This window comes from Mirounga leonina, unplaced genomic scaffold, assembly GCF_011800145.1.
Source record: "Mirounga leonina isolate KUSES-001 unplaced genomic scaffold, KU_Mleo_1.0 Mir_125, whole genome shotgun sequence".
Classification (NCBI taxonomy): Eukaryota; Metazoa; Chordata; class Mammalia; order Carnivora; family Phocidae; genus Mirounga; species Mirounga leonina.
This window is the reverse complement of record NW_023270305.1, coordinates 29,663,459-29,691,370: the sequence shown is the minus strand read 5'-3', so window position 1 is coordinate 29,691,370 and position 27,912 is coordinate 29,663,459. Positions and strand designations below refer to the sequence as shown.

Genomic DNA, 27,912 nt, shown 5'->3' with positions numbered 1-27,912 from the left:
AGCCTTAAAAAAAGGAAATCCTGCCATATGCAACAACATGGATAAACCTGAAGACCATTATGCTAAGTGAAATAAGCCCATCACAGAAGCACAAATACTGCATGATCTCACTTATATGAGGTATCTAATAAGAGAGTCAAACTCACAGCCTAGAGTGATGGCTACCAGGAGCTGGTGGGAGGGAAATGGGGAGTTGCTACTGAACAGGTGTAAAGCTCCACTTATACGAGTCAATTCTGCCTGTAGTTAACAATACTCTATTGTACACCTAAACATTTGTTAAGAGGGTAGATATCAAATTCAGTGTTTTTACCAAAAACACACACAACCCCAAAGTGCACAAGGAATCTTTTGGAGGGTGATGTTTATTACCTCGATTGTGGTGATCATTTCACAGGTGTATGCGTATGCTCAAACCCATCAAATTGTACACGTTAACTATGCACAGTTTTGTTTAACAATTACACTTCAATAGAGCTACCTTTGGTTTTTACTTTAATGTGGATATAAGCAAATATAAAATTACATATGTGACTTGCGTGGTATTTGTACTGGATTGCTCGGTTCTAGACGGAGCAATGTTCGGTGGTCACTGCCCACTGAAAGTAGGGTACAAAGACCCTGGGATTGGAAAGACTTCCCTATATATCCTTCTATCAGTGTATCATTTTTAAAGAAGATACTTGTGGAATTTTTTAACAAACATATTGAAAATCAACTTCAGTAGTTACCATACTGGTCAGACTCAGAAATCCTGAATTCTTAGTTGCCAGGTCTCGGTGGGAAACTTGAACACCCTTGAAAAACACTCCAGAGTAACCAAGTCATATCTTCACTGAGCTCAAGGTATATTTGGTTTTAATCTGAGAGTTCTCCTAACCCAAAAGGCCACATCAAGTTAAATGACGTCCAGTTTCACCTTGATGTTCATAGCTGCCAGTTCCGCTACAAAATACCGGAAAACGTAAGGCACAGAAACAGTGTCGATGGTGTCGCTGCGATCACACAAAGCACAGTTGTATTTTCTGTTGCGCGTGGCAGACCAAGAAGGGGGTGGCTTCTCCAGCAGCGGAGAGAGTAAGCTACCACACTTCACGCACACATGGGCTACTGAACGATCCGAACAGTTGAAGAGGCGGTCATGAAGGAGAAAAGATGTACCATGAGCTAAAAGAGCATCCCGCTCCATTTCCCCAAAACGGATTCCACCCTGGACATTTCTTCCCCCAATAGGCTGGTTCGTGACTTTGTCTCTGGCTCCCGTGGTTCTAACCTGGAATTTGTCTGAAACCATGTGGCGTAAACGCTGGTAATAAACCACGCCTATGAAAATGTCTGCTTCCAGTTCTATCCCACTAATGCCACTATACAACCTCTCGGTGCCATAGAAGTTGTAGCCAGCGGCTTTTAACAGCTCGCCGAAGTACTCTAAGGCCGAGTTCTCCTCTGAAAAGGTGAAGGGTGTCGCATCATGGCAGAGACCGTGCAGAGCAGCAGACTTCCCTGCCATACTTTCAATTAACATCCCGATGGTCATGCGGGAGGGAAAACCGTGAGGATTGAACAGGATGTCTGGGACCATCCCGCTCTCGGTGAAAGGCATGTCCTCAACCGGCCACAACCTGCTCAAGATGCCCTTCTGCCCGTGGCGACTAGCGAATTTATCTCCGATAGTTGGGTTCCGAGGGACTCTCATCGTGATGCAAATACACTTGAACTTCCCACTGCCAGTGTCATTACTACACACTTTGATGTTATCCACAATGCAATTTTCCTTACTCCTGGGAAAAAAAGCAGACAGAAGGTCAAACTACTTTCTTTACACTGACAAACACACCTAAGTTTCACTGACATAATTAGTCCTTCATAAAGGATATTTGCAAAACTTATTCTCACATTTCTTCTCCAGTACAAACAGAGTTGGTATCCCTAAAAGTATTTATGAACAGAGCTACTGATTCTGTTCGCTACAGAACTCTGCTCATCCGAAGAAAAGCAACAGAGACCACCAAAACACTATTAATGAAGACCTACTGCTGAAACCATTTCATAGATGGAAAATAAACTAACCATTTTTAATTTTAACGAGAGGCATCATGAACTTGACATTTTTAGCTAGGGAAATCCCTAACAACATGCATGAGAGAGATGACCAAGTTTGAATAGCTGAGTTTTAAAAAGAAGTCACAGGCAGCTTGTCAAATCGTAACAGACTGACAAGAGAAGCAGAAAACCAAAGGCCGTCCAGCAGACACAGAACTCTGTCTCATTTAAGAAACGCCAATTCAGGGGCGCCTGGGTGGCTCAGCTGGTTAAGCATCTGCCTTCAGCTCAGGTCATGATCCCAGGGTCCTGGGATCGAGCCCCTCATCGGGCTCCCTGCTCAGCGGGAAGCCTGCTTCTCCCTCTCCCACTCCCCCTGCTTGTGTTCCCTCTCTCGCAGTCTCTCTCTGTCAAATAAATAAATAGAAAGCTCTTAAAAAAAAAAGAAATGCCAATTCAGTTATGACTGAGTCAGTAACTGAGCTACCACTTTTATCTTCTCCAAAATTCTCCTGTCACAAGATAACTTTCACTGACCTCAGCAATTTCACTGAGAAACAGCCTTCAAAAAATAGCACTGGGTACCCACACTTACTTATAGTACATCACAAAGCTTTCCCCGGTGTTGAGGTTCAGGTAGCTGTAATACGGATCTCCATACTGCAGCTGAGCTCCAATAAATGGCAAGCCATCATCACCTAACTTCTGCAAAATCCGCGGGTCACCAGGTTTGACTCCAAACACCAGACTATCATCTCCTTGTTTAATTTTTTCAGAGAGATCTATGAACTCAGATTTGTAGACACTTCCATGGGCAAAGCCTCGTTCCCAGGAGGCCTTATTCACGATCTGCAAGGTCAAAGAATCATTAACTCAAGAGACTGAGGTCAAATGGGGATTTTCACAATATTAAAAATGGTTAGAATTAAAATACTTGGTTTAGGATAACTGGCATTCTAATTTAAAAACTCCAAATTTTCAGGAGCGCCTGCGTGTCTCAGTCAGTTAAGCATCTGCCTTTGGCTCAGGTCCTGATTCCAGGACCCTGGGATCGAGCCCCTCGTCAGGCTCCCTGCTCAGCGGGGAGTCTGCTTCTCCCTCTCCCTCTGCCCATACCCACCACTTATGCTCTCTCATGCTCTCTCTCTCGCAAATAAAACTGTAAACAAAACACTCCGCATTTTCCAAGCCACCTACACTACTAAAACCCACTTATAAATGGCTTAAAACCTAATTATGCATAAATATAAAAGGTAGATATATCCAAGACTACATTCATTCAACATCTACTCATACTATGCACTCAAGTATGCACAATATATGCATATCTGAATATTTAGTGAATATTCCTCAGGGCTTGCCACTTTCAATGGAGACGAGCAATTAATCATTTAACAGAACACTCATGCACCAGGACGTAGAAAAACAGTAAACAAAAAAGTTACAAATTAAAAGGAATTGAACTACATCTCTTGGTAGAACTTACCATGGCATCTTCCATATCGTAGCCAGTGTAAGAAATAACAGCAACGATGGCATTTGTCCCAATTGGATAGTTATCCATGTCATAATAATCATACATGTATGGTCTTACTAAAGGGCTTTGTGGAGTCTGAAGACGGTACAGTTTATTATCTGACCGAGCTTGGTAAGTGAGAAGTGGAAAGCCCATGGTTTGCTTCCCTACAAAGGGAAAAAAAACTTCAGCATCTTGTTTGTTTCCCTTGATTATAAAGGTCATATATAAAATTCGAGGGGTGCCTGGTGGTGCAGTTGGTTAAGTGTCTGCCTTCTGCTCAGGTCATGATCCCAGGGTTCTGGGATCAAGCCTCACATCAGACTCCCTACTGAGTGGGGAGTCTGCCTCTCTCTCTCTCAAATAAATAAATAAAATAAAATAGGAAACAGTAAAACATTCATCATAGGGGAATGAATAAATCAATCGTGGCAGACTAATACACAGCATGAAAATAAAGCAGAACCACATGTATGTATGTAACCAGACCATGAAAACAATGCTGAGTGGGGAAAAAGCACAGAATGACATTTAATATTGTATGATTTATGTACATTTGTAACACATCCCAGACAATTCCATAGTTTGTGGACATGTGTATAATATAAGAAAAGCATAAAAAGGGGATAATAAAGGATATATATAAACTACAGGGTATTACTAGTGGAGGAAGAAAAGGGGTGAAAAGGGGACAGTAACTATTATTAGATTATTTTCTTACACAGAGCAAAATGTCAGTATTTGTTAATTCTGGGTATGGGGTACAGAGGGTAGGGAAGTAAGTCTTCTTTCTACTACTTTACATTATAGAGAATCAATCTGAAATAAAGTGATTTTTAAGATTAAATATATATATGTGCATTTTAAAATACCGAAAAGGAGACTTCCAGCTTGCAGTAATAGAAGGCTACTCCTACAAGACCACCCTCAGCACATAAGATCCAGAACAATACAAAACAAAAAATCACCACATGGGCAAACGCGCACACACACACACACAATCTGAAAGCACTGGAGAGTAACCAAAAGGGGTCAGGAACTGGAGAGGAATTTATACTTGGACAAAAGAAACGGAACGGCGTGAACTACTAGCTTTTTCAGTTTTTAATGTTTTTGTTTCTTTTGGCCTGATGGTCCAGTCACTACAGTGGCTACAACCTAGATAAAAACCTACAGTTTTACTGGCTTGAAGAGCCAAGGAATAGAGTTCAGAGCACAACAGCAACTGGAAAGTAAGGGGGGACATTTTAGAAAGGGAAGAACCATAAAGGGAGAGCCTTAAATTCTACATATAAACTGAGTCCAAATCTTTGGTGGACTGAACTATGCATGCATGGGACAGATCTAAGCAGCCCACCTAAGACTAAAAGAACTTCAACTGCTGTGTTTAGATATAAGTTAAATCTAAAAACCAATCCTCTTCAAAGGAACATAATAGAACCCAGAGTCTTAAAACCTATCATTCACAATGTTCCTGATATGATCCAATAGTACTAGAAATACAAAGAAACAGGAAAACATAACCCATACTCAAGAAAAATGTAATCAATGGAGATTGATCCCGAGACGACCCAGATGTTGGAATTAGCGGGGCACCTGAGGGGCTCAGGTCATAATCCCAGGGTCCTGGGACCAAGACCCACATTGGGCTCCCTGCTCAGCAGGGAGTCTGCTTCCCTCTCTGTGTATGCAAGCTCTCTCAAATAAATAAATAAATAAATCTTAAAAAAAAAAGATGTTGGAATTAGCAGACTTTTTTTTTTTTTAATTTTTTTCAGACAATAGTTTTTTGTTTTTTTGTTTTTTTTTAAGATTTTATTTATTTATTTGAGACAGAGAGAATGAGAGACAGAGAGCATGAGAGGGAGGAGGGTCAGAGGGAGAAGCAGACTCCCCGCCGAGCAGGGAGCCCGATGCGGGACCCGATCCCGGGACTCCAGGATCATGACCTGAGCCGAGGGCAGTCGCTCAACCAACTGAGCCACCCAGGCGCCCCAGACAACAGTTTTTAAACACCTGTTACAACCATGCTCAAAAACATAAAGGAGGGACACCTGGGTGGCTCAGTCGGCTAAGCATCTGCCTTTGGCTCAGGTCATGATCCCAGGGTCCTGGGATAGAGTCCCACATCGGGCTCCCTGCTCAGCGGGAAGCCGGCTTCTCCCTCTGCCTGCAGTTCCCCCTGCTTTGCCCGCTTGCTCTCTTCTCTGTCTCTCTGACAAATAAATAAAATCTTTAAAACAAAACAAAACAAAAACATAAAGGAAAATATGTTTACAAAGAAAACAATCTCTGAGAAAACAAACTATAAAAAAGAAACAAATGGAAAATCTAGGCTGAAAAATTAAATATCTGAAATAGAATGAAAAGTCAGTGAGGGTAATGATAGATCAATAAAAATGATCCAGTATGAAGAGAAAGAAAACAAAGCGGGCGCCTGGATGGCTCAGGCGGCTAAGCATCTGCCTTCAGCTCAGGTCATGATCCTGGAGTTCCGGGATAGAGTCCCACATCAGGCTCCCTGCTCCACAGGGAATCTGCCTCTCCCTCTGCCCTTTACCCTGCTCGTGCTCTCTCTCTCACAAATAAATAAAATCTTAAAAAAAAAAAAAAGAAAGAAAGAAAACAAAGGAAAAAAGAGAACAGAAACCCAGTGGCTTACGGGGCAATTATCAAAAGGTTTAACATAGATGACGCATGCTGAAAACTCAAGAGGTCAAAAGCAGTGTTTTTAGAAATAATGACAGATAACTACAAATTTGATGAAACCTTTTAAAACAGATTTTAGAAGACCAGTAAGCCCCAAGCACAAAGAGCATCATATCTAGGCATATCATACTCAATCAGCTACAAACCAGATATAAAGAGAAAATCTTAAGGATGGGAAAATAACACATTATATACAAGCAAACAATGACACTTATAACCACTGACTTCTAGCACAAATGACAGAGACCAAGAAGTGACCCAGTAGTATCTCTTAAGTGCTGAAAAAATATAACTGTCAAATCAGAATCGTACATCCAGTTCCAAGTGAAGATCAAACAGAGACATTTTCAGAGAAATAAAAACTGGATTTGTAGTTTTTATTTAAAAAAGAGGATTTGTAGCCAGCAACCTAAACTATAAAAAAAGTGCTAAAGGAAGGTTTTCAGGCTCAAGGGATACGACACTCAATGGAAACCGGAATCATCAGGCAGGCAGGCAGAGCACCAGCAGTGGTGAAATGTGGGTGATGACAACGGCCTGTGTTCCTCAAAAATCAAATCACAAGATCTCAGACAAATCCAAATCGACAAACATTCCACAAAATAAATTACCTTTTTGTTCAAGGTACAAAAAGGTCAAAAATGTCAAAAATGACAAAGGCTAAGGATCTAATTTAAAAGACTAAAGAGACTCAACAACTAAATGAAACGTGTGATCCTGGATTAGGTGCTACATAGGAAAAATTTGCCATAAACCATATTTTTGGGACAATCAGTCAAAATGTGAGTAAAGATTATAAAGCAGTATAATGACACCAATGTTAAACTTCCTGATGTTAATACTTGCCCTTGTAATATGCAAGGGAACACCCTTACTGTTAGGAAATACACATGAAATACTTAGGGGTAAAGGGGCATCGTGTCTGCAACTTACCTCCAAATGGAAAGCGGTGCACATGGGACAAAACGTTAAGAGAATCTACATAAAGGGCTTATAGGAGTTCTCTGTACTGTGCTTGCAACATTTCTCTGAGTTTGAAATTATTTCACAATAAAAAAGTTACAGGCACCTTTCTTGTGTGAATACCACCGCCCTCCACCATCTTACCCATCTGGCACTGGTACATGTTCCGAGGACTCTGGTTGTGATCGGAGAAAGGAATGAAGTTGGCGATCACACTCAGCAGGCTGTGAGGGAAGAGCTCCTGGTGAGTGGTAACTCCTGCCAAAACCTCATCCTCAAAGATGGCAACGTTCATGAAGATCTGGAAAAGAGGAAGGACGAGGAAGTTCAAGGCACAGAATAACTGAGAACGTATTAACTCATCCTATCTCTCAGAGTTTAGGACCCAAAGACTAGAACAAAAACCTTCCCCACTCAGCATCATGAACACTGATGGAATCCAATGGGAAGCTTCCAGTCAGAAATACTGTCTGCTTGACACATTTCATTCTAAATCCACCCTGGTCCAACCGTAAAGGACAGGAAGAAAGACATTTTGAAGTAGCACGAAGCCCACAGTTTTGCAACTGTGAAGATGTAGGCAAAAATTGTGACTCCAATGGAATGTTCCCACCTCACCACCTGAGGCAGAGCCAGGCACAAAGGAGCTGGGCAAGATGGGAAGGCAGGTAATGTGACCACCAATCCTCTCTCTCGATGTGCGAGAGGTCACAGAGGAGGCAGAAAGTAAGTTCTGATTTTCTTTCAAATGCCCAACTGTTACTAAACAATGACAACACTTTCTTTATAAAAAGTTTTTTGGTTTTTTTTTTTGAGAGAGAGCACATACGCGGGGGAGGGGCAGAGAGAGAGAGGGAGAGAGAATCTGAAGCAGACTTCCCCATGAACATGGAGCCTGATGCGGGGCTCGATCCCACAACCCTGAGATCATGACCTGAACCGAAATCAAGGGTTGGACTGAGCCACCCAGGCACCCCGATAACACTTTTAAAAAACAGTGGTTGGGGCGCCTGGGTGTCTCAGTTGCTTAAGTGTCTGCATTTGGCTCAGGTCACGATCTCAGGGTCCTGGGATCGAGCCCCACGTTGGGCTCCCTCCTCAGTGGAGAGCCTGCTTCTCCCTCTCCCTCTGCTACTCCCTGTGCTTGTGTTCTGTCAAATAAATAAATAAAATCTTTATTAAAAAAACAAAAAACCAAAACACAGTGGTTATTAAGTCCCCGAAAGTTGTATACTACACGAGCACACAGAGGAACCAATCACAGTGCTCTACGAACCTGCTCCATAGTTCCAATTAGTTCTTCTCTGCCTAATTCCAAGTTCTGCACAGGCCGCACCAGTCTACAAGGAGTGGTAAACAGGAATAATCCCGGGTAGAGACTTGGTTTTCCTGTCATGGGGATAAGGGCCACTTCCATCCAGGGAGGAATTCTTTTTTCTCTCAACACCTGTTTTCAACAAAAAAAGAGTTCAATTAAGAAGCAGTGATGTGTTTTACATCTATCCCCCTGCCACCCAGGAGGTGGGCAGAATGCGAAAGGAGGTCAAATATAAAAAGCAGTATCAGAAAACTAGTTATGCCAGTAACATCGTAGTGCCAGTCTCATCACCACACAGAAAGCCACTCACCCAGTATCCAGAGTTGGCAAAAGCCCTACCTTCTGAGGGGCTCAGCCTCACTCTGGGGCAAACTGGTAATGGGGGAGACTAGGGGAAAGGTAAACCAAGAAGGTGCATGTGAACACACTAAATGTAAAGTTTGTCCTCTGATGTCTAGAATGTAGTACATTACTGGTTTTATTTTAAACTGTATTCAATGAAAAGACCCTTCTACCTGGAATTTAAAAAACAAAACAACAAAACTTTTATTAATCAACTCCTGGGTAAAATACAAACCCACATTACAGAAATGTGAAAAAATAATGAAACCTATATATCAGAACTTAAGGGCAGTCACAGCTAATCAAGTCATCAAGAAAAATAGATGGATTAAATTCTTAATGCAAAAGCAAAAAAAAAAAAACCAAAACAAAACCAACAAAGACACACGTACACACAAAACCCCCACAAGTTAACAAAGATATAACCCGAAGTTAATGAGGTATAGTACTGAAAAAGGTTCAAAGCAACAAATCAAAATTCTTCATTCTTAAAAAAGAAAAAAAAAAAATCAACAAATATCCCTCACTTAACCTAATCAAGAAAAAAAGGGGGACACATACACACAAATGTACTGAGTAAGAAATGACAACAGGAAAAAAAAAAAAGAACCCACTGAAACTAAATTTTAAAATCATGGGTATACTCTGCATACCTCTAAGAAATCAAGATGAAATAGATAAAATGCAGTTCACCAAAACAGACCTCAACAAAAGTAGAAAGCCTTTTAAAAGATGATCAATTTCCATATTAGAAATAAAGGTATCCAGAAACTAACCCCAAAGAAAGCACTAGAGCCAGATGGTTTCAGACGGGAATTCTAGCAGACTTAGGCCCGGATAACCCAATGTTCCACAAACTGTGCCAGGGCACTGAAAACAAAGGAAAACTTTCTAATTTTTATAAAACAGATACTTATGTCAATTAAGAAAAAAATACACCAGGGGAGCCTGGGTGGCTCAGTTGGTTAAGCGACTGCCTTCGGCTCGGGTCATGATTCTGGAGTCCCGGGATCGAGTCCTGCATTGGGCTCCCTGCTCGGCGAGGAGCCTGCTTCTCCCTCTAACCCTCCCCCCTCTCATGCTCTCTCTATCTCATTCTCTCTCTCAAATAAATAAATAAAATCTTAAAAAAAAAAAAAAAGAAAAGAAAAAATACACCGAGACCAAGTGGGATTTATTCCAGGAATTTAGGATTCATTATTTATCATATTATTAGAGAATGATGATTATTAGGGAATAAATTAATATAATACGCTCAGTACACATCTAAGGGAAAATATTACAGATTTGTCCCCAAATATACCCAAGAATGAAACATGGCATTACTGTATGATCCAGCAATTCCAATTCTAGGTAGGCATCCAAAAGTACCAAAAGCAGGGACTCGAACAGGTACCTGTACACCCAGGTTCATAGCAGCAGTATTCATGGTAGCCAAACGCTGGAAGCTACCCAAGTGTCCACCAACAAATGAATGGCTAAACAAAACGTGGTGGTATATACAACAGAATACTCGTCAGTCCTAAAAAGGAATGCAATTCAGACCCATGCTACAACACGGATGAACTTGGAAAATACTATGCTGAGTAAAATAAACCAGACATAAAGGGACAAACATTGTATGATTCCACTGACATGAGGTACCTAGCAAAGTCAAAGTTCACGAAGAAAAATGGAACAGTGGTTACCAGGAATTAGGGAAGGGGGAAATGGGGAGCTCCTGTTGAATGAGCACAGAGTTTCAGTCTGGGATGATGAAAAACTTCAGCAGATGGGATAGGGTGATAGTTGCACAACAACATGAATGTGCTTAATGGCACTGAACTATACACTTAAAAATGGTTACAATGGTAAATTTTGTTATGTAAATTTATAAACAAAACCAAACCACAGGAACTTTCTGGAGAGTGTGGAAACGGATCCAATTTGAGCATCAAAATAAGCAACAGCAACAGAATACTCATAAAATAAAACAAGCATCTTATAAATCTATGCTGATGTGAATAAACAAACAAACAAATGGAGGAGAAAGGAAAACTCTGCCTTACAAAACAGAAACTCATGAACACGGAAGGAATGATGGAGCTAGAACCATTTGGCAGCCATCAAGTAATAACTCAGCAAAGAATCATCAATGGAATAGTAATAATTCTGCAAAGAAGTCACCAACTCGCAGGGGGAAAATCTGATGAGGGAAAGGGCTTTCAGGTAGCTTCCAAATCTCTCTCCACAAATTACTAATTACACAGAAAACTGGTAATAGCACAATGGACCAACCTAGAGCATAAAACCTTAGAGTGATCATAATTAACATCACCAGTTGTGGGACAAGCCAACATCATGTGCCTCTTGAAAGGATATCCTGAATCTCATCATCAGAAAGCTCCACACCAACATAAATTAAAGAATATCTATATAATAACTGGCCTGTAGTTTTTTTTTTTAAAAGGTCAAGACCTGAAAGGCTGAGGGACTGTTCCAGATTAAAGGAGACTAAAGAAACATGATAACTACATGTAATATGTGATGCCGGCCTGGGTCCCAGCCCAGGATGGCAAGAACAATGCCATAAAGGACATGACTGAGACAACTGACATCTTCTGAGTATCAGCAGAGCATTTCACCACCCTGACCTTCCTTGATGTTAAAAAGCATACTGTGGTTATTGAGGAGACAAACTCCTTGTTCTTAGGAAGAATACGCTGCAATCTTTGTGGAAAAGGGGTCTTGCCTGTCCACCACCTTCAAATGGTTCAGAAGAAAAAACTACGTACCTATTTATAAAGAGCATACAAATGGATAAAGCATGTGGAGCAAAACATAACAATTGGTGGATCTGGGTAATGGGACTTCTTTGTGCTATTCAAACGTCCTTACATTTACAATTATATCAAAGTAAAACAATTTTAAAACTACAAAACCAAAACTAAACCAAATAGACCAGAGCATGAACTACAATTCATCCTCTTGCCAAAGAACAATTCTTCAGTGCAACACTCTTCATAGCAACACTCTTGTTAGGAAAATTCCAAGTAAGTTAAAGGATGTCTTTCTTTTTGACTTTTTTTATTTCCTTTTTGACTTTTTATTTTTTATTTTTATTTTTTTAAAGATTTTTTATTTTTTTTGACAGAGAGAGACATAGCGAGAGCAGGAACACAAGCAGGGGGAGTGGGAGAGGGAGAAGCAGGCTTCCCGCAGAGCAGGGAGCCCGTTGTGGGACTCGATCCCAGGACCCTGGGATCATGACCTGAGCCGAAGGCAGACGCTTAACGACCGAGCCACCCAGGCGCCCCCTTTTTGACTTTTTAACAATATACTTTCAAGATCCAGAAGCCAACAGGATAGGACTTAATATCTTGCCTATCTTTAATACTACTTCAAATATAAAGAAGATATTTGAGGCTCCCTTTATGCCACTAATATTTACAAAACAAAAAAAGTTAACATTTGTTAGATTAGGGCCTCAAGGAAACTACCCCCCAAAAAAAATTCCTTCAGGTCAAAGTATCTGTCACTGACCCCAACCTATGAGCCAGCACAAGACAAGACTCTGCCACTTTGGGGGTACACGGGCACTTGTGGAATTAGCTTCTGACCTCCAGACCCCCGACCACTCTAGATGGCTGTGGGGCTACCTCAACGACAAGAAAAGGACTGACAATCAAGATCAAGGCATAAAACAATTCACAAAGACACAAGATCACCTTAAAATGTCGGAGAGAATCTGCAATGCCCGGAGCAAGCTCCTTATCCACCCAGCCAACCATGACGCCATCCAGCAGGACGGGGTAGCACTCGCTGTACGGTCGAGGTGGAGCTCCGTCAACCGGAGTGACCCCTGGGGAAACGAACAAACAGAACGCTCACTTCGGAATGCTTTTCCCTACAGCCAGAACTCCCTCCGGAGGGCTTCAGCAACCGCTTCGTCATTTTAGACCTCTAGTTATCTTATCTCTAAACCAGTACATTTTTATATTGCTTGAGTGTTTACAGGTCATTTCAGCAAGGACACATGGGCAACTAGTGACTCTGTCTGCGGGGGGAGGCAGCTGGGGGACAAGAGTGTAAGAGAGGCTTTCCACTGTCTACCTTCTATATTTTGATCTGAACCATGTAAATAGATTAACTTTTCCCCCAAAACCTAACTACATTTGATCCTCATTATTTGTGGATTCCATACCTGTGAATTTGCCTACTTGCTAAAATGTATTTGCTTTTGTGGTCATTCCAGGACATTCAGCCAAAGCAGAGAGCGCAGCTAGAAGGTCCCCGGGAACAAAGGCTATGTCTCTGATGACATCAGGGTACAGACTAGACAACTCCTTTTTAACTGTTTTCCTGCAAAATGACACTGTTTCCTATTTAGAGATGCAGTGGTTGAGCCATCAGATGCAAGGAGAGTGACCCCAAATGTTATTTCTGATTATTAAATGCTGAATGCTGCTTTATTTCAAACGCTTTGACATCTTTTTTTGGCGTGGGGTGGGGGGTGGTGGTGAAAGAACAAAACTACAACATTTAACTTCTTCACTCATTCTCAAAAAAGGGCACCTGACCTATAGAAGAGCCAAGAGACCAGCCCAACTCCTGCATAGAAGAGGAAACAGAATTCTTGCTGGAATTCTCTGCTCAGCCCCCAAATAAGCAAACCTTAACAATTTGCACCTGTGAAAGCGCACACCCCCAAACCAACGACTTCCAGTCGCGCCCCACATACCGAGGCTGCAGAGCAAGGCGGGAACAGAGGTCGCGTGCACACGCTGTGTGACGACCTCGCACACAGCGGTCAAGTGGTTCATGAGGCCACAGGGCTCCCCGTCTGGGGTGTGCACAGGACACAGGAAGCCCCAGGACTCCGGCAGCAGCCTGCGCACCGTGGTGGTCCTCATCTTGGCAAAATCGGCCCCTCTGTGCACACAGCGGAAATGGGACAGATAGCGTATGAAGTTCAGCTTATCAGCCACAACACAAAGGCCAGAATCTTGCAGGAAGCCAAGACCTTCATAAAACAAAAATTGTTTAGAAACAGGCTCAACTTAAAAATACAAGTCTATTTTGATTTGAGGCTCTGAGGACAAACACCTCAGAGCACAGTACAAACCGCAGAGTTACTATAAAGTTTATTAGCTCGAATGAGTGGAAAGAGTTTACAAAACTAGTAGTAAAAAGGCAGTAAAACTCCCGATTTCCCAAGTTATATTAGTGCCCCTCATTCCCTCTCTCCTCTACTACTACACCTCCTTAGTGGGAAACATTAAATGAGTATGAAACAGCAAGTAACTAAATGGGATTCATCAGAGAGGGCTAGAGAATATGTAAGAAGTTGTTATTCCTAAGAACAATCTGCAACAGTACCATCTGTTTAAAAAAAAAAAAAAAAAAAAAACCCCAGCAGATTTCTGGGCCCTCAATGACCACGTAGGCCTTTCTGACGCACCTGGTTTAGGGACGGGCACGTATCTACAACCCTCCCAGACTACCTGTCCCAATGACCATTCCTCACGGATTGACGCTGTCCTTAGTATTCTGGAAGGAGCCACAGAGATGCATGTGACGATGAGAAGTGTGAAGTTCTACGGATGCCTTGTCTCAAGTCCTTCAGACTGATACACACTTGTCAAATTTACAACATGAAATCAGTCTTGACTGAAAGGGACAAGTTCACTTTCAAAGAGAACCTCTCTCAGCAATATATAAATCTACACTGAGCAAATGAAATGTAACTAAAATGTAGCCAATCGATTTAATTTTACCTGTTTTGGAACGCAGATTCCCAGTAGCAAGAAGATATTCAAATGGTTTTGTAAGGTCTGTTCCCAGGTTAAAAATCTTCATCAAATTTTCAGTGTTTATGGACACATTCGTCTTCTGAGCCCTCTTGTCTAGAGCTATTTTAATAGACACTAACCAAGATTCCATTTTTTCCTGAAATAAAATTTAAGCCATTAAATTCAAATTATTCACATTTCATATTTACTCCCACATAATCTGTAGGTCTGCCAACAAAGGCCCACTAAGTTTATACATTTGACATAGAAAACATCTGGCCTATAAACCTGAAAACCAGCCTTTCAATGGGTGGACATTCTTAAGACAGAAGCTACAAACACCTGTAGATCAGAGTTTCTCCACCTCGGCACTACTGACATTTTGGCTGGATAGTTCTTAGGGGCCGAGCATGCGTGTAGGATGTCCAGCAGTGTCCCTGGCCCTAACCCACTGGATGCCTGTAGCACCCCCCAAGCTGTGACAATCAAAACTGTCTCCAGGCACCGTCAAATGTCCCCTGGAGTGGGGCAAAATTGCTCCCAGTCAAGATTATCGACGTTAATGGTTTGCTCTGGCTTTAGAAAAGTTTTTCATTAAAATGCTCTTATCAAGCAGTCCAAACAGCTTCAACAGGCAGAAACAGACAACAAAAACAAAGCTCTGAGACCAAGCAGCAGCCCGTTGTCCTAACAAAATAATAAGAAGAAAAAACAAATAACTAAGAAGAGATCAAAGTCTCCAAATGACACCCCACATACAAGATGGCTGACAAACCAGTAGGAAAGACTGACTCTTTCTTCTTCTAGAAATCTGAAACACAATGGAAATAAAAATAAGACAGAGACACCGGTAGCAGCTCTGTAGCCCAAGACAGGAGACTGGGGGAATGAGGAGCTGATTCTTCTCCCTTGTCACATGTCTGCCTACTGTCACTTTGTCATTAACTTGCTAAGGTGAGCAAGTAGCATTTCTTGGGCACGTACTATATGCTGGCACTCTGCATATTTATTTAAGCCTCACAATAAACTTTTCCTCAAGAAGCAGTACATTGCAGAACCACTTGGGCCAAATGTATTTCAATATTAAGAATTTTCCAGACTTTGGGGCGCCTGGGTGGCTCAGTCGTTAAGTGTCTGCCTTCGGCTCAGGTCATGATCCCAGGGTCCTGGGATCGAGCCCCGCATCGGGCTCCCTGCTCCGCAGGAAGCCTGCTTCTTCCTCTCCCACTCCTCCTGCTTGTGTTCCTGCTCTCGCTGTCTCTCTCTCTGTCAAATAAATAAATAAATCTTTAAAAAAAAAAAAAAAGAAAAAAAAGAATTTTCCAGACTTTAGGGGAGCCTGGATGGCTCAGTCGTTAAGCGTCTGCCTTTGGCTCAGGTCATGATCCCGGGGTCCTGGGATCGAGCCCCGCATTGGGCTCCCTGCTCCGCGAGAAGCCTGCTTCTCCCTCTCCCACTCCCCCTGCTTGTGTTCCCTCTCTCGCTGTCTCTCGCTCTGTCAAATAAATAAATAAAATCTTAAAAAAAAAAATTTTTTTTTCCAGACTTTAGAAAGTTAGCAAGTGCATAAACCTACACCTATTACGAAGACTGAGGCACTGACTTGTAATCAAACACATTTCCACAGTGAAACACACAAACTGTCACACTAAGTAGAATCAATAAAAATTATAAATAGCCTCCTGCAGTGCAGGTCAGGTTTTCCTGCCAACTCGCATTTTTTAGGTGCTAGCACTTTCGGGATTTAGAAATGCAGTTGAGTGACCGGGACGTGTGTGTACGGTCTGTGCACGACACAGCAAGAAAAGCCAGAGCGGCCTCTTAGAAGCCCTCCTGGGAGGTTCACCAGCCTTTCCGGTGAAAGGCTGAGGCATATAAAGCTGAGCACAGTGCCTAGGGCAGGAGGGGAGACACCACAAAAGATGATGAACGGGGCCCAGCCTATCTGTTCTCAAGTTCAGCAAGGGCAGCTCTGCAATCTCTCTCGCTCCCTCACCACTAAGAAGCCCTCAGAATCAAGCACAGAAATCACAGGACACCTCAATCTCTGCTGCAACACTCAGTTGAAATGGCCGATGAAGTCTGCAATTCAGATCATGTCACTGTCGTGTACCTTCCTGAAGGTTCTTACTGTGACCCACATTCAGAGGTTCAGAAGCTTTTAAAACAAAGCTGGTGTAAAAGTAAGGCGATCACACACGTTAGGACAGTTACATGTTATCATTAACGTGATGACCAAGATTTGATGTTGTCTTCACTTAGCCTCTAAGAAACATCAGGGAAATTTCTGAATTTGGTATAAACTAAGATCTTTGATTAAGTCCCTTACTGCTCAGCAAACAAACAAAAAGAAAAGGCAGACTCTGTAAAATGCCCACACTACAAATCATAAACACATAGGAAACAATACTGCAGGGAACTGCTTCACCATTCCACGAGAGGGACAGCCGGCCGGGGTGAGAGCAGTAGGCGCTTACCTTCAGGAACATGAGGAAAAGCTGACCGGGCGTCAGGACTTCTTGATTCACTAAACTATCAGGATTGTCCTCCATGCACTCTCCTTTGGCGAAAGCAAAGAGCTTCCGGGTCATGAGACAAAGCATATAAAACTTTTCAGTATTGGATTTCAAGTGGATACAGATGCACTGGCTGTCAAAAGAGAAAGCAAAGCTTAAAACAATTTAGCTGCTACCACTACTTGATGATCTACTGACCATGGTCCCCAATCCCTGTTTACTAGAAGTGCTTTACTCATTTTCAAAAAATTGCTTTTCGGGGCGCCTGGGTGGCTCAGTCGTTAAGTGACTGCCTTCAGCTCAGGTCGTGATCCCGGGGTCCTGGGATCGAGTCCCGCATTGGGCTCCTTGCTCAGCGGGGAGCCTGCTTCTCCCTCTCCCGCTCCCCCTGCTTGTGTTCCCTCTCTCGCTGTCTCTCTATCAAATAAATAAAATCTAAAAACAAACAAACAAACAAAAAATTGCTTTTCATCTTCACTGGCAGCATGAGCAAAAGGATAGGACATGGCCACAAGGTCTAGAGCTATGCTGGACAACACGGCGTGACAAGCACCATGTGGCCACTTACATTTAAATTAATTAAAATTAAATAAACTTAAGAATTCAGTTTCTCAGTTGCACTGGCCATTCAAGGGCTCAAGATGGGACTTGTGGCTACATATTGGATAGCGTTAAGAACTATCCAGTGGTTACAGAACACAGAGTCTTTGCCTTGGGGAAAGAAAGGGACATCATGCTCACAACTTTCAAATGTTGCAGAAAAAAAAGTGTTCACGTGCAGAGAAATTAAGAAAGCAAATGTAGTAAAAACGATAACAACTAGTGAATAAAAGTGTCCACTGTACTATTTTTGCAGCAATTCTGGAAGTCTGAAGTTGTTTCAAAATAAAAGTACAAAAGTACAATAAAATAAAATGAAACTGCCATAAAAAGAAAAGGTAAGGATGGCCATAGAAACAGAGCTAGCCACTACTTCCTTAGACCAGAATTCTACCTGCAGGTCCGTTCTGAGCCCCAGCGGACTCACCAGCCCTAACTACAATCAATATAAAGAACCACTGACACCTTCCGCCTGACAAAAAACAGTTTAAGCAAAAGCACACATACTTGAACAGAAACTCTGCGGCTTGTTCATTTGGACACCAGTCAGGAAGACTGAGCTTTACTCTGAAGCGTTCACCTAGATAGTTAAGGACCTGTTTTTGTGTGGAACAACCCTCTTCCATGACGATCCTTAACATCTGAGAAACAGAGTTCCTAAAGAAAGAGTTCTCCTCTTTGCCTTTGATGAGCTCCTGAAAAATCTGATAATCGGAGAAGTTGACAAGTGCCTAGAACAGAAAAAAGTTTTCTTTTTAATTGCTTGTAATAACTAAACCATTTTACCCATTAGGTAACAATTCTCTATTTTTCTAATACTCAAAAAAATTAGCACTCCACTATTGGGGAATCGAAATGAACTCTCCGAGATAAGGCCTGGCTTGTATGATAAGAAGACGTCAAGATGGCCCCAGTGATCCTCCCCTTCTGGTACTGTATAGCCTCCTCTCACACTAAGTCAGCGCTGGCCCGTGTGACCAAGACAATATGGTGAAAAAGTAGACGTGTGACTCTCAAGGACAGGTCATAGAAGGGACTGTGGGTTCAGCCTTGCTCTCTTGGCTAGCCCTCTCGGGGAAGACAGCTACCTCAAGCAGCCTGTGCAAAGGCCCACTCAGAGGAACTGGGGCCTTCTGCCAACAGCCCGCACTGACGTGCCAGCCATGAGTGACCCCCACCACCTTAGAAGTGGACCCTCCGGCCCTGGTCCAGCCTTCTGAACGACCGCAGCCCCTACTGACATCTCACTGCAATCTCCTGACACCCTGAGGCAGACGTGCCCCCAATCCTAGCCACTTCCAAATTCCCGGCCACAGAAATAGTAAGAGGGAAATATTTACTGATGGTTTAAGCCACTGAAATTTGGGTAATTTGTTATGGAGCAGTGCATAGCTGGTACGCATGAACTCCGCTAACGAGACCCTATCCATCCATTCTGCACAGAATGTGACCCCCCCAGGGAAGCTCTTCATAGCAAAACAAATATATTCATGAAGTCACACCTTAAGTACAAATCCCAAAGGAAGAAAAAACAGTTCTTTCCGATAAATGAAGTTCAACATAACTGTGCCATTTTCCAAGTAGTGAAGGTTCATATTGACTGCAGAATGTTCTTCCCTCACACAGTGCATTGAGACTCCTATTGAAACAAAGCAAGAAGTCAGAAACTCAGTAATACTATAATTGCTTCCATCATTGTTTTTTTTCCTGAATTATTTTTACTCTCTTAAAAATAGAGCCAAATCCCCAAAGTTAGCCAAGAATGGCAACCAAAAATGTTTCCAGACCTTGCCAAATGTCCCCTAGGGTGCAAAATCTCCCTGGGTTGAAAACCTCTCAAAGTAACCAAAGCTACAGAAATGTAATCCAACTTCGAAGTTTCCTTCCAGAGCAGGGTCCATGTCTTATAACACATTATATCGCTAGCACCCTGCAGAGCCTGATCATATAGCATTTTATATCCCTCGTACCCTATGGAATCTGGTCAAGAGATGATGGCTTGATCCAAGAGTTCAAATGGAAAAAAGCAGAATTTTAGATTTTAAGCTTGTTTCAGTGTTAAACAAAAATTGCGAAGACATTCTGCATCAGTGATGGAAAAGAATAAATGACTAGCCATTTTGACTTGCTGAGATGCCATCATTCTAGATACAATATGTATGGCTATCCCATTCGAGGCTGATTTTTAGCTCAATTATTGGAATAAATTATTTAACCGCAGGGTTTCCCAAGAATGTAAAATGTTGTCTTATGAAGCCAGGCACTGTCACAGAGAGTGCTCAGAGGCCAGGTGGCTGTCAGCCAGGGACCCCAAGAGGAATGCCATGGTAGCCTGCACCAGAAGACTTCTGAGGCCCATACCTACCTCTGGTTAAGTCAGGCCAACCTCCACCTTCATAAGTAATACCATAAATACATGTGTTCTTTCAATATGGAAAAAATGATACATAATAGAAAGTAGGGTTTCCCACTATAAAATCTTAACACAGAAATGCTTACTAGAAAAAGAAACAAAACTTTTCTAAGAGAACATTCCAAAAGTCACTACAACTTACCATACTGAGTATAGCCAGGCCCTCTGGTTTTCCATTTTGGTCTTATCACTGCAATAGGGAAATTCCTCCGAGGCATAATCAACATTCGGATGACTTTTTCAATGCCATTGATTATAAAATAACCTCCCATTTCCTGCCAAAGAGACGAATTATAATTTGTTAGACAAAGATACGTTAATTGTAAACATGAAGCTACCTGCCAGATATAGTGCAAAGTGCACAGGAGGCACATGGAGGCAAAAGGGTCTACACATCCCTCGGAAACTGTCAGCGTGTGAACTAACAGTCTTCTCAAGTGCATTAAAAAGGTTCTAGGGACTTGGGAGAAAAGTACGGAAGAAAATCAGGGTAACTTCTTCCACTGGACAGGCTCGACCTAACTTGCCCTTTTGTCCCCTAAAATGATTTGTCTTCAAATGATATTTAAAAGCAAAACAGAACAAAAAAACTTACTCTAAAGAGATGAAAACAAATAAGGCAAATAAGGTTTCCCAAATAAGTTAAAAAAACTTTGTACAAAAACTCTGGAAACCAGACATTCAGATTAGCTAAAGAGGAAACGATTTTTCATAGCTCTGGCATCACATTTCTGTAATAAATAAAAAGCTACTACACACTGCCTCACTGTGAAGCAGGCGTAAGCATGCTGGGCTGCTCTGTCTCCACCCCATTTAACCCTCATAGTAACGAGTGGCACCGTTGTTATGCCCAGCAGAGGAAATGGAGGCTCAGAAAGATGGAATGTGCCCAAAGCCACATAACTGGTAAGTGGAGCGGCGGGGTGTCAAACCCAGATCTGATACCATCACCCTCATCCCACCACGTTACACTGTCTCCCATTGCAGGCAGAGTCTGTATTCTTGATCATTTCAACTCAATACTGCAAAACCACTTAACGCAGCTAAAAGAGATGCCAAAGAGAAGGCAGGGGAAGCATTTAATACGCTTACACAATCTTACTGCTGGTAAAGCAGACATCTCTAAATGTGTATGCTACAGAAAATTCGGGAAAGTCCTATCAACTCTTCCCCCACAGTAATACTGTTCTCTAACTGGACCACCACTTTTCATACACTGTCTCCTTTGAGCCTCATTCTGAGCCCCGCACAGGATGCACACAAGGCAGCTAGCCCCATTTTCCCCATCCAGAAACGGAAGCAGAGAAAGAAAACCTGACTCCCACTGACACGTGCCGTATCTTCTCACCCCCACCTCAGGCCTTCTCTAGCATCACCTGGCCTTGCAGTGTACTGGCCACCCACAGTTACCTCTGCTTCCTCGTGGTGCTCAATGAGGGCTTTGGGGGGAAGGTTGTGTAAGTTGCAAAGCTTAGACTTCACCATGATGGGAACATAGCCAAGAAACTGTTTAATGATTCCTCTGGAGATTCCATTCACTGCCCAGCTGATATCAGCCTAAAGGAAAAGGAGAGAGAAAAAATACTTAAGAAAAAGAAACTATGTGGATCTACAAGAACAAGTATTTTAAAAGAGTAAGGAAGAAGGCTGTAAAGTAAATGATTTTATGCTTTAGATTTAGAAGATGGTATCTCTTTTAGATGACAGTACAAAGAAAGCAGAACTGTGGTATACACTGTATTAGGCATCAGCCTTATTCTCGCAAACATACAGTGTGAGGGTCACATGCTGTCACTTGTACTCACGGTCAGCTTGCCCCGATACGTGCTCCTCCGGCCCCGGCATTCGGCTGGATAAATGTTGAGCTCTTTGCAGATGTTCCCTTTGGGAACTATGGGTGGACTGATGACAGCATCCACGATAGTAAGAGAGATCCGCTCATCTTTGAAAGCAAATTCAAAGGGAGGGATAGCCTGAAATACAATTCACACTATGAACTGCTTGCATTTCCAAGGCCCTCTTTCTGTAAGATTCTTCCAAACCCCACACGTTCTACAAGCACTGATGCCCATCATGCCAAAGGTGACCTATCCAGGAAGATGGTTAAAGCTACACCCATTCTACTCATACCCCAAGTCCCTGAAACGATAATGCGCTACTTCAGATCTTGAGTGTCTACTACATGTCAAATTCATAGTAGGCTCTAGGGTACAACAGTGTACAGAGCAAAGCTGTTCTCTGAACCAAGTGCCTTCCTGCTCTATTATACCTGGTGTCTGCTAAATACATAGTAAGACAAATGGGACTGTGGCTAACAGGCAAGGATATGGAAACATCCTCCTGATGTAGGACCGGACACTCTAATGCCCTTCTTTGATATTTGTACATTTCATCCCCCAGTGGCCTCACACTGATGCCAGAGCCACACAGGTGGTGGCCCCGGAGGTTTTCCCATCCCACAACAGCCGCTTCTCTGCACCACTCCCTGGGGAAGCTCTGCTGTTCTGAGTAAAGGGTATCATTGAGCTCTCGTACATATCAACTGTGAACAACCTCCTAGCCTTAGCGTTAGAATAAAAATGCCAAAAATGGAGCCAAGAGTATAAAGAAGGTTCTTCTCCTCATGTCCGTTCAGTCGACCTTTTCTAAATTTTAAAATTGTATCTAAAGCTGGTATTGTTTTAGAATGTATTATTTTATTCTAAAATGAAATTTTAATCTGTCCTATTTAAGGAAGAAGCACTAATTTTTTTTTAAAGATTTTATTTATTTATTTGACAGAAAGAGACACAGCAAGAGAGGGAACACAAGCAGGGGGGCAGTGGGAGAGGGAGAAGCAGGCTCCCCGCCGAGCAGGGAGCCCAATGTGGGGCTTGATCCCAGGACCCTGGGATCACGACCTGAGCCGAAGGCAGACGCCTAACAACTGAGCCACCCAGGTGCCCTGAAGCATTAATTTTTAGAAGGGAGAAGATTCACTTTTTCAAGCCACAGGTGCACTATCTTTATCTCAATACAGTCTCATTACTTGAGATAGTTATGGTCTATAATGTTGCCACAAACACTGAATTCGTGAATACTGAATCACTGTTCTTAGGGGAAATACAAAGTTAGGTTCCTGTGAGTCTCTGATCACACTTCATCAAATGATCAATACATAACCTTGTTTTAAGGATACCTTATTCAGTATATATTGGTTGTTGTTTTTTTTTTTTAAGGTTTTATTTATTTGAGACAGATACAGAGAGAGAGAGAGAGAGCACGAGCAGGGGAGAGGCAGAGGGACAGGGAGAAGCAGGATCTCCTCCAAGCCAGGAGCGAGACCCGAGCCAAAGGCAGACGCCCAACCATCTGAGCCACCCAGGCACCCCTCAGTATATATTTTTGATTCATTCACACTGAACTCACAGCCAACAGCACTAACTCATGACTGAACAAAGGTTATCTAACACAGATTTTCTCTTAAGGAGTACGTCACAGCCTTTCTGCACTTGGAACATTAGACAGCACTTCAGCACTGTTTTTGAGGACCATCTTAAACAGTGAAATCACCACGAAAAAGCACCAGAATGAGAAAAACTGGACAGACTTTGAAAAAGATACTTATAGTCTGAGAGCTTGAAACAAGAAAGCAGAGCATCACCTTCTTGGACCTCAGTTGGGATGAAGCACATGGGGCAACTCAAATTTTTCACCACTCTGCACATGGTAAATATTGATTTGGGGGTTACAAATAAATTTTAGTGAGTAGGCAATTCACAAATATGAATTCCTGAAAAATGAGAATCGACTGTATTCTGAAAAGATGACTGTGAGGCATCAATTTGGACTCAAAGAATGAAGGAACCCATCCCCCCGCCCCCTGAATTGAGCAAACCTCTAAACAAAAATATGACAAAAGCTATTCTTCCTTCATTTACTTTACTGTGTTTTCTGTAACAACACTTTCACTTAGTCTGATGGTACCAGCTAAGCTGCAGCATCACTGTTTGTGCAGGCTATGCTTTCTACATGTACTTCAATCAAAACAATGTATCTTAAGACATAGAATACAGAAGCAGAAATGGGAATCCGGCTGTCTTCTAATAAGCCAGACATTTAAAAGATAACGCAAAAATATCATTTACGTTTAATTTTTTCTGCTTTAGAAAATAAAGATTTTTAAACCACAGCACTAAGTTTTATCAGGGATTTCATTAAGGTTAAATCTCTAGAAATAAGGGGGGGTACAAAGCTGATGAAGCCTCCTCAAATCTCATAAAGAACCACCAGCTCCGGCTCTTTGGTGGAATTGCCCCCTTGTTCCATGTACAGATTATTATAAGGATATTGCTTTGGCCCCATGGGCTGGTAGGTGGGGTAAGTTTCCCCAACCCAAAACATGAACACCATGAAGACCACGAAACCCAAGAGGTGCTTACACATGGGATTTCAGGAAACAGGCATGAGGGATGTGTCCACAAGTTTCCTGATACACATGTCAAGGTTCCAGTGCATTGGCTCACCCAAGTTCAACCTCAGGTCTGGGTGGTCCCAGTCATACCATGGACCCCTCTCCTGCCATGAGTGGTCAGGGAGCTTCGGATAGTTGCCACACCCTATGCTGTCATCTGACTGGTTGGTAGTCTTCCACCCCCATATTATACTTCTTGGTGATAGTGGCCGGTTCTTGTGGGGTCTTGGGATAGGGTCCCAGGAGCACGTCCTTGGTAATGTGGGAGGCTGTGCACCCAACAACACCAGCTGCCCTTTTGCAGCCATCAGACTCCCAGGACCCACACCCTGATCGCCGCCATCTTCACCTTCCTCCCCAAAAATATTTTTATTAAAAATGTTAATATATAATTGGTTTATCTTTTAAATGAATTAGTGTTTTAAAAATTTCTCAATTTTAATTTCTAATAGAGTAAATACTGATAAACAAAAGCTGTTCAGGATCCCTCAAGAATTTTAAGAGTGGGAGAGGGTCCTGGAGCCAAAAACTTTGAGAACTGCCAGTCTATATATCACTCCTCATAAAAATTCTTATGTACATGTGCTTTTATATTTTAGAGAAAGCCTTCCTTGATCATCTCAACCCCGGACTCTTTTTTTTTCACCATTTTAATAAACCCCAGTGCCAATTAACCTTTAGTTAGATATGGTTTTCCTCACAGATACAAATATTTCCCATCAGCCTCATCTTTTGCCAAAAGGTGAAGGAGTATTAATTAATCTTCAAAGAAACCTCAATGGCTCACATATTATTTGGAGAGTTCAAGTATCAGAAACTGGCAAAGCTCTCCGTTATCCCTATTTCTCACAACACAAATCCTTCCCAACAAACCCACACAGTAGTGTCCCCTGAGCTGTGCTCTTTCACTTCCCCTGGAGGGAATGCACTCCCCGCCCCCCCTCCGCCTTCAATTCATCTCACCCCGCCTTTTCTCAAGCACCTGGACTAGCCGCACCTCCTATGTGCTCCCCAAGTACCCTGCACTCTGCTTGGCAGAGCATTTCTCAAGAGTATTGGCACTGCTTCCATGTCTCCACCACCTCCACTCCACTCGCAAAACATGAGACCAAGCACTCAAAAGCAAGAACTGTGTCTCACACAGGATTGCCTCTTCCTCACCCGCAGAGCCTAGTACCTGGAGACACTGGCTATGCTGACTAAATGAGACACGACCTCGCCCGCCACCACCTCTTCACTTGAACTCTGCTACCATAGCCTTTAGATCAATCCCTTAATGTTGAGCAAGTGTTACTGCTACTCAATCTCGCTTCTTTGCTCATCTGTATCTTCCTCAACACCCACCTACCTAATTCAGAACAGGCGTCCAGTAGTTTCTCCCGTTAAAGCTCTGAGAGAAGAAAACCGTGGAAGGATGACCTCCCACAGTACAGTCTATGTGCGAATAGGCTCAGAACCTTTTCGGGTAAGTTTCTCGGAGAAGTAAAACTCCCAGTGATACGAAAGCGCGTGCGCTGTGAATGGCTGGGAAGCACACCCACCCGGGGCACTTCCTCACTCTCACCGCACGCTGAAACTGTCCTACGAAACACTACGGTTCCCATCACAAACACATCTAGTATTCCCCTAGTCGACTCGACTACAAGTGCCAGGCCCCGGCGCGGGGTCTGGCGCGATCAAGGGGTACAACTATTTGGGATTATACTGGGACCTTCCAGCCATCTCTCTGGGACCCCTACCCGAGGCCAGTGCCCCACTCCGCCCAGGCCCCACTCACCCCCGCCTCCTGGATCTCCCTCTCCCTCAGCGCCACACACGCATCCTGCCACCAGCCTCCCTCCCCCAGCCCCGCGGGGCCCCTCTCCTCTGCCCGCCTCGAGCTTCGCCTCGTCGCGGGCCGCGCAGCGGGGAAGCGGCGCCACGGAACGCAGAGCCGACGGGAGCCTGGGAGGACGCCGCGCTCACCTGCACTGCGTGGCTGAGCCCCTCGCGCACAGCGTAGTTGAAGGACTCAACATGAGCCCGAGTCAGTTCCTGCAACGCTGGCTTTTGCTGTTCCCGCGGGACCCCGTAAGACGGGTCAGTTAAGTGCTTTAGGCTAGGCCCGCTGGGCAGATTCTGCCACCGGCCGGCGGGATCCATGCGTCCGCCTGCACACCGAGAGCCAGCTACCGCTCCGCACGCGCCGGGAAGAAGGGCAGGCACGCCGGCGCCCACAGCCTGCTGGGAAATGTAGTTCCTCTGGTTCCGCCGGACCTTGGCCCTTCGACTTTACAGGGTCGACTTGAAAACCTAAACCATGGAATGAATGGGCCGGTCTAAAACTGTACAGAGCCAGAGCGCGGCCGCCCCACCCACTCCCCCCTCCGCGGAAGGCAGGCAGAAATCCACTTCACGTCAGCTCCACGTCCTGTTCAGCCTGTGATCTGTTTGGCATTTATTCGCGCAGTCGATTAGGCCTGGAGGAGGGTGGTCTTCAGAGATTCCTTCCCCTCCTGTTCCCCTTGATCATTTTCCGATGCTGATACCTGATGCTGACCCTGACTTCTGGAAAAAAGCAGATGTTGGCCACCAGACCGACTGCCCACACCTCACAACTCTTAAGTTGTGAAGACTTCACTGCGATGGTGAGGGAGTGGTCTGTCCTCGCTACCCCTCTCCCCACATCTAGGCCGGATTCCTGGGGGGCCGGGAGGCCCGGACATCCTAGGGGACTTCCAGCCTTAAGATCCTTTGAGTTTCGGGGCGCCTGGGTGGCTCAGTCGTTAGGCGTCTGCCTTCGGCTCAGGTCATGATCCCGGGGTCCTGGGACCAAGCTCCCTGCTCGGCGGAAGCCTGCTTCTCCCTCTCCCACTCCCCCTGCTTGTGTTCCCTCTCTGTCTCTGTCAAATACATAAATAAAATCTTAAAAAAAAAAAAAAAAATCCTTTGAGTTTCCATGAGTCCTATGAATCACTTATCCCCCCAGAATATGGGTTTATCAAGGAATGCCTGCAAATGTTTTCCAACTTCATCTTCTATGTTTGTATTTAACAGTTGTATTCTGTATTGTGGTATAATTGACATAAAATAAGCCACACATTTAAAGTGTGCACGCTGATAGGTTTTGACCTATGTATACACCCGTGGAGCCACTACCACAATTAAGATAATGAATTAATCCACCAATCCTAAAAGTGTCCTCCTGCCCCTTGGGAATCCATCCGTTCTGTCAATCTTACCTTTACCTACGTCAGATGGTAGTTTTCATTCCTATATCACTTTTAAA

The 27,912-nt window shown here is 43.4% G+C and overlaps 1 protein-coding gene and 1 pseudogene across 1 annotated transcript; both read right to left on the bottom strand.

Moving 5' to 3' along the window:
- Window positions 1-321: 321 nt before the first annotated feature.
- On the bottom strand, window positions 322-26,786 carry POLR1B (RNA polymerase I subunit B). Its single transcript, XM_035001065.1, has 15 exons — window positions 26,610-26,786; window positions 21,997-22,164; window positions 21,602-21,748; window positions 20,334-20,466; window positions 19,281-19,417; window positions 18,286-18,509; window positions 17,140-17,311; window positions 14,648-14,819; window positions 13,612-13,893; window positions 12,599-12,732; window positions 8,508-8,678; window positions 7,376-7,532; window positions 3,530-3,726; window positions 2,639-2,892; window positions 322-1,781 (listed from the first exon to the last, which is right to left on the bottom strand). The coding sequence occupies exons 1-15, from the start codon at window positions 26,784-26,786 to the stop codon at window positions 899-901; spliced, it is 3,408 nt and encodes a 1,135-aa protein (XP_034856956.1). The 3' UTR covers window positions 322-898.
- Window positions 24,062-26,565, bottom strand: LOC118007859 (annotated as a pseudogene).
- Window positions 26,787-27,912: the final 1,126 nt, after the last annotated feature.

What these genes read in the sequence shown, in the direction of transcription:
- POLR1B (XM_035001065.1), bottom strand. Translation starts at nt 26,786, where the DNA reads ATGGATCCCGCCGGCCGGTGGCAGAATCTGCCCAGCGGGCCTAGCCTA. An exon ending in CGCCTTGCTCTGCAGCCTCG is followed by an intron (nt 12,733 to 13,611) that starts GTATGTGGGGCG and finishes TCGTTTCCCCAG; the next exon opens with GGGTCACTCCGGTTGACGGA. An exon ending in ACGATATGGAAGATGCCATG is followed by an intron (nt 2,893 to 3,529) that starts GTAAGTTCTACC and finishes TTGACCTTGCAG; the next exon opens with ATCGTGAATAAGGCCTCCTG.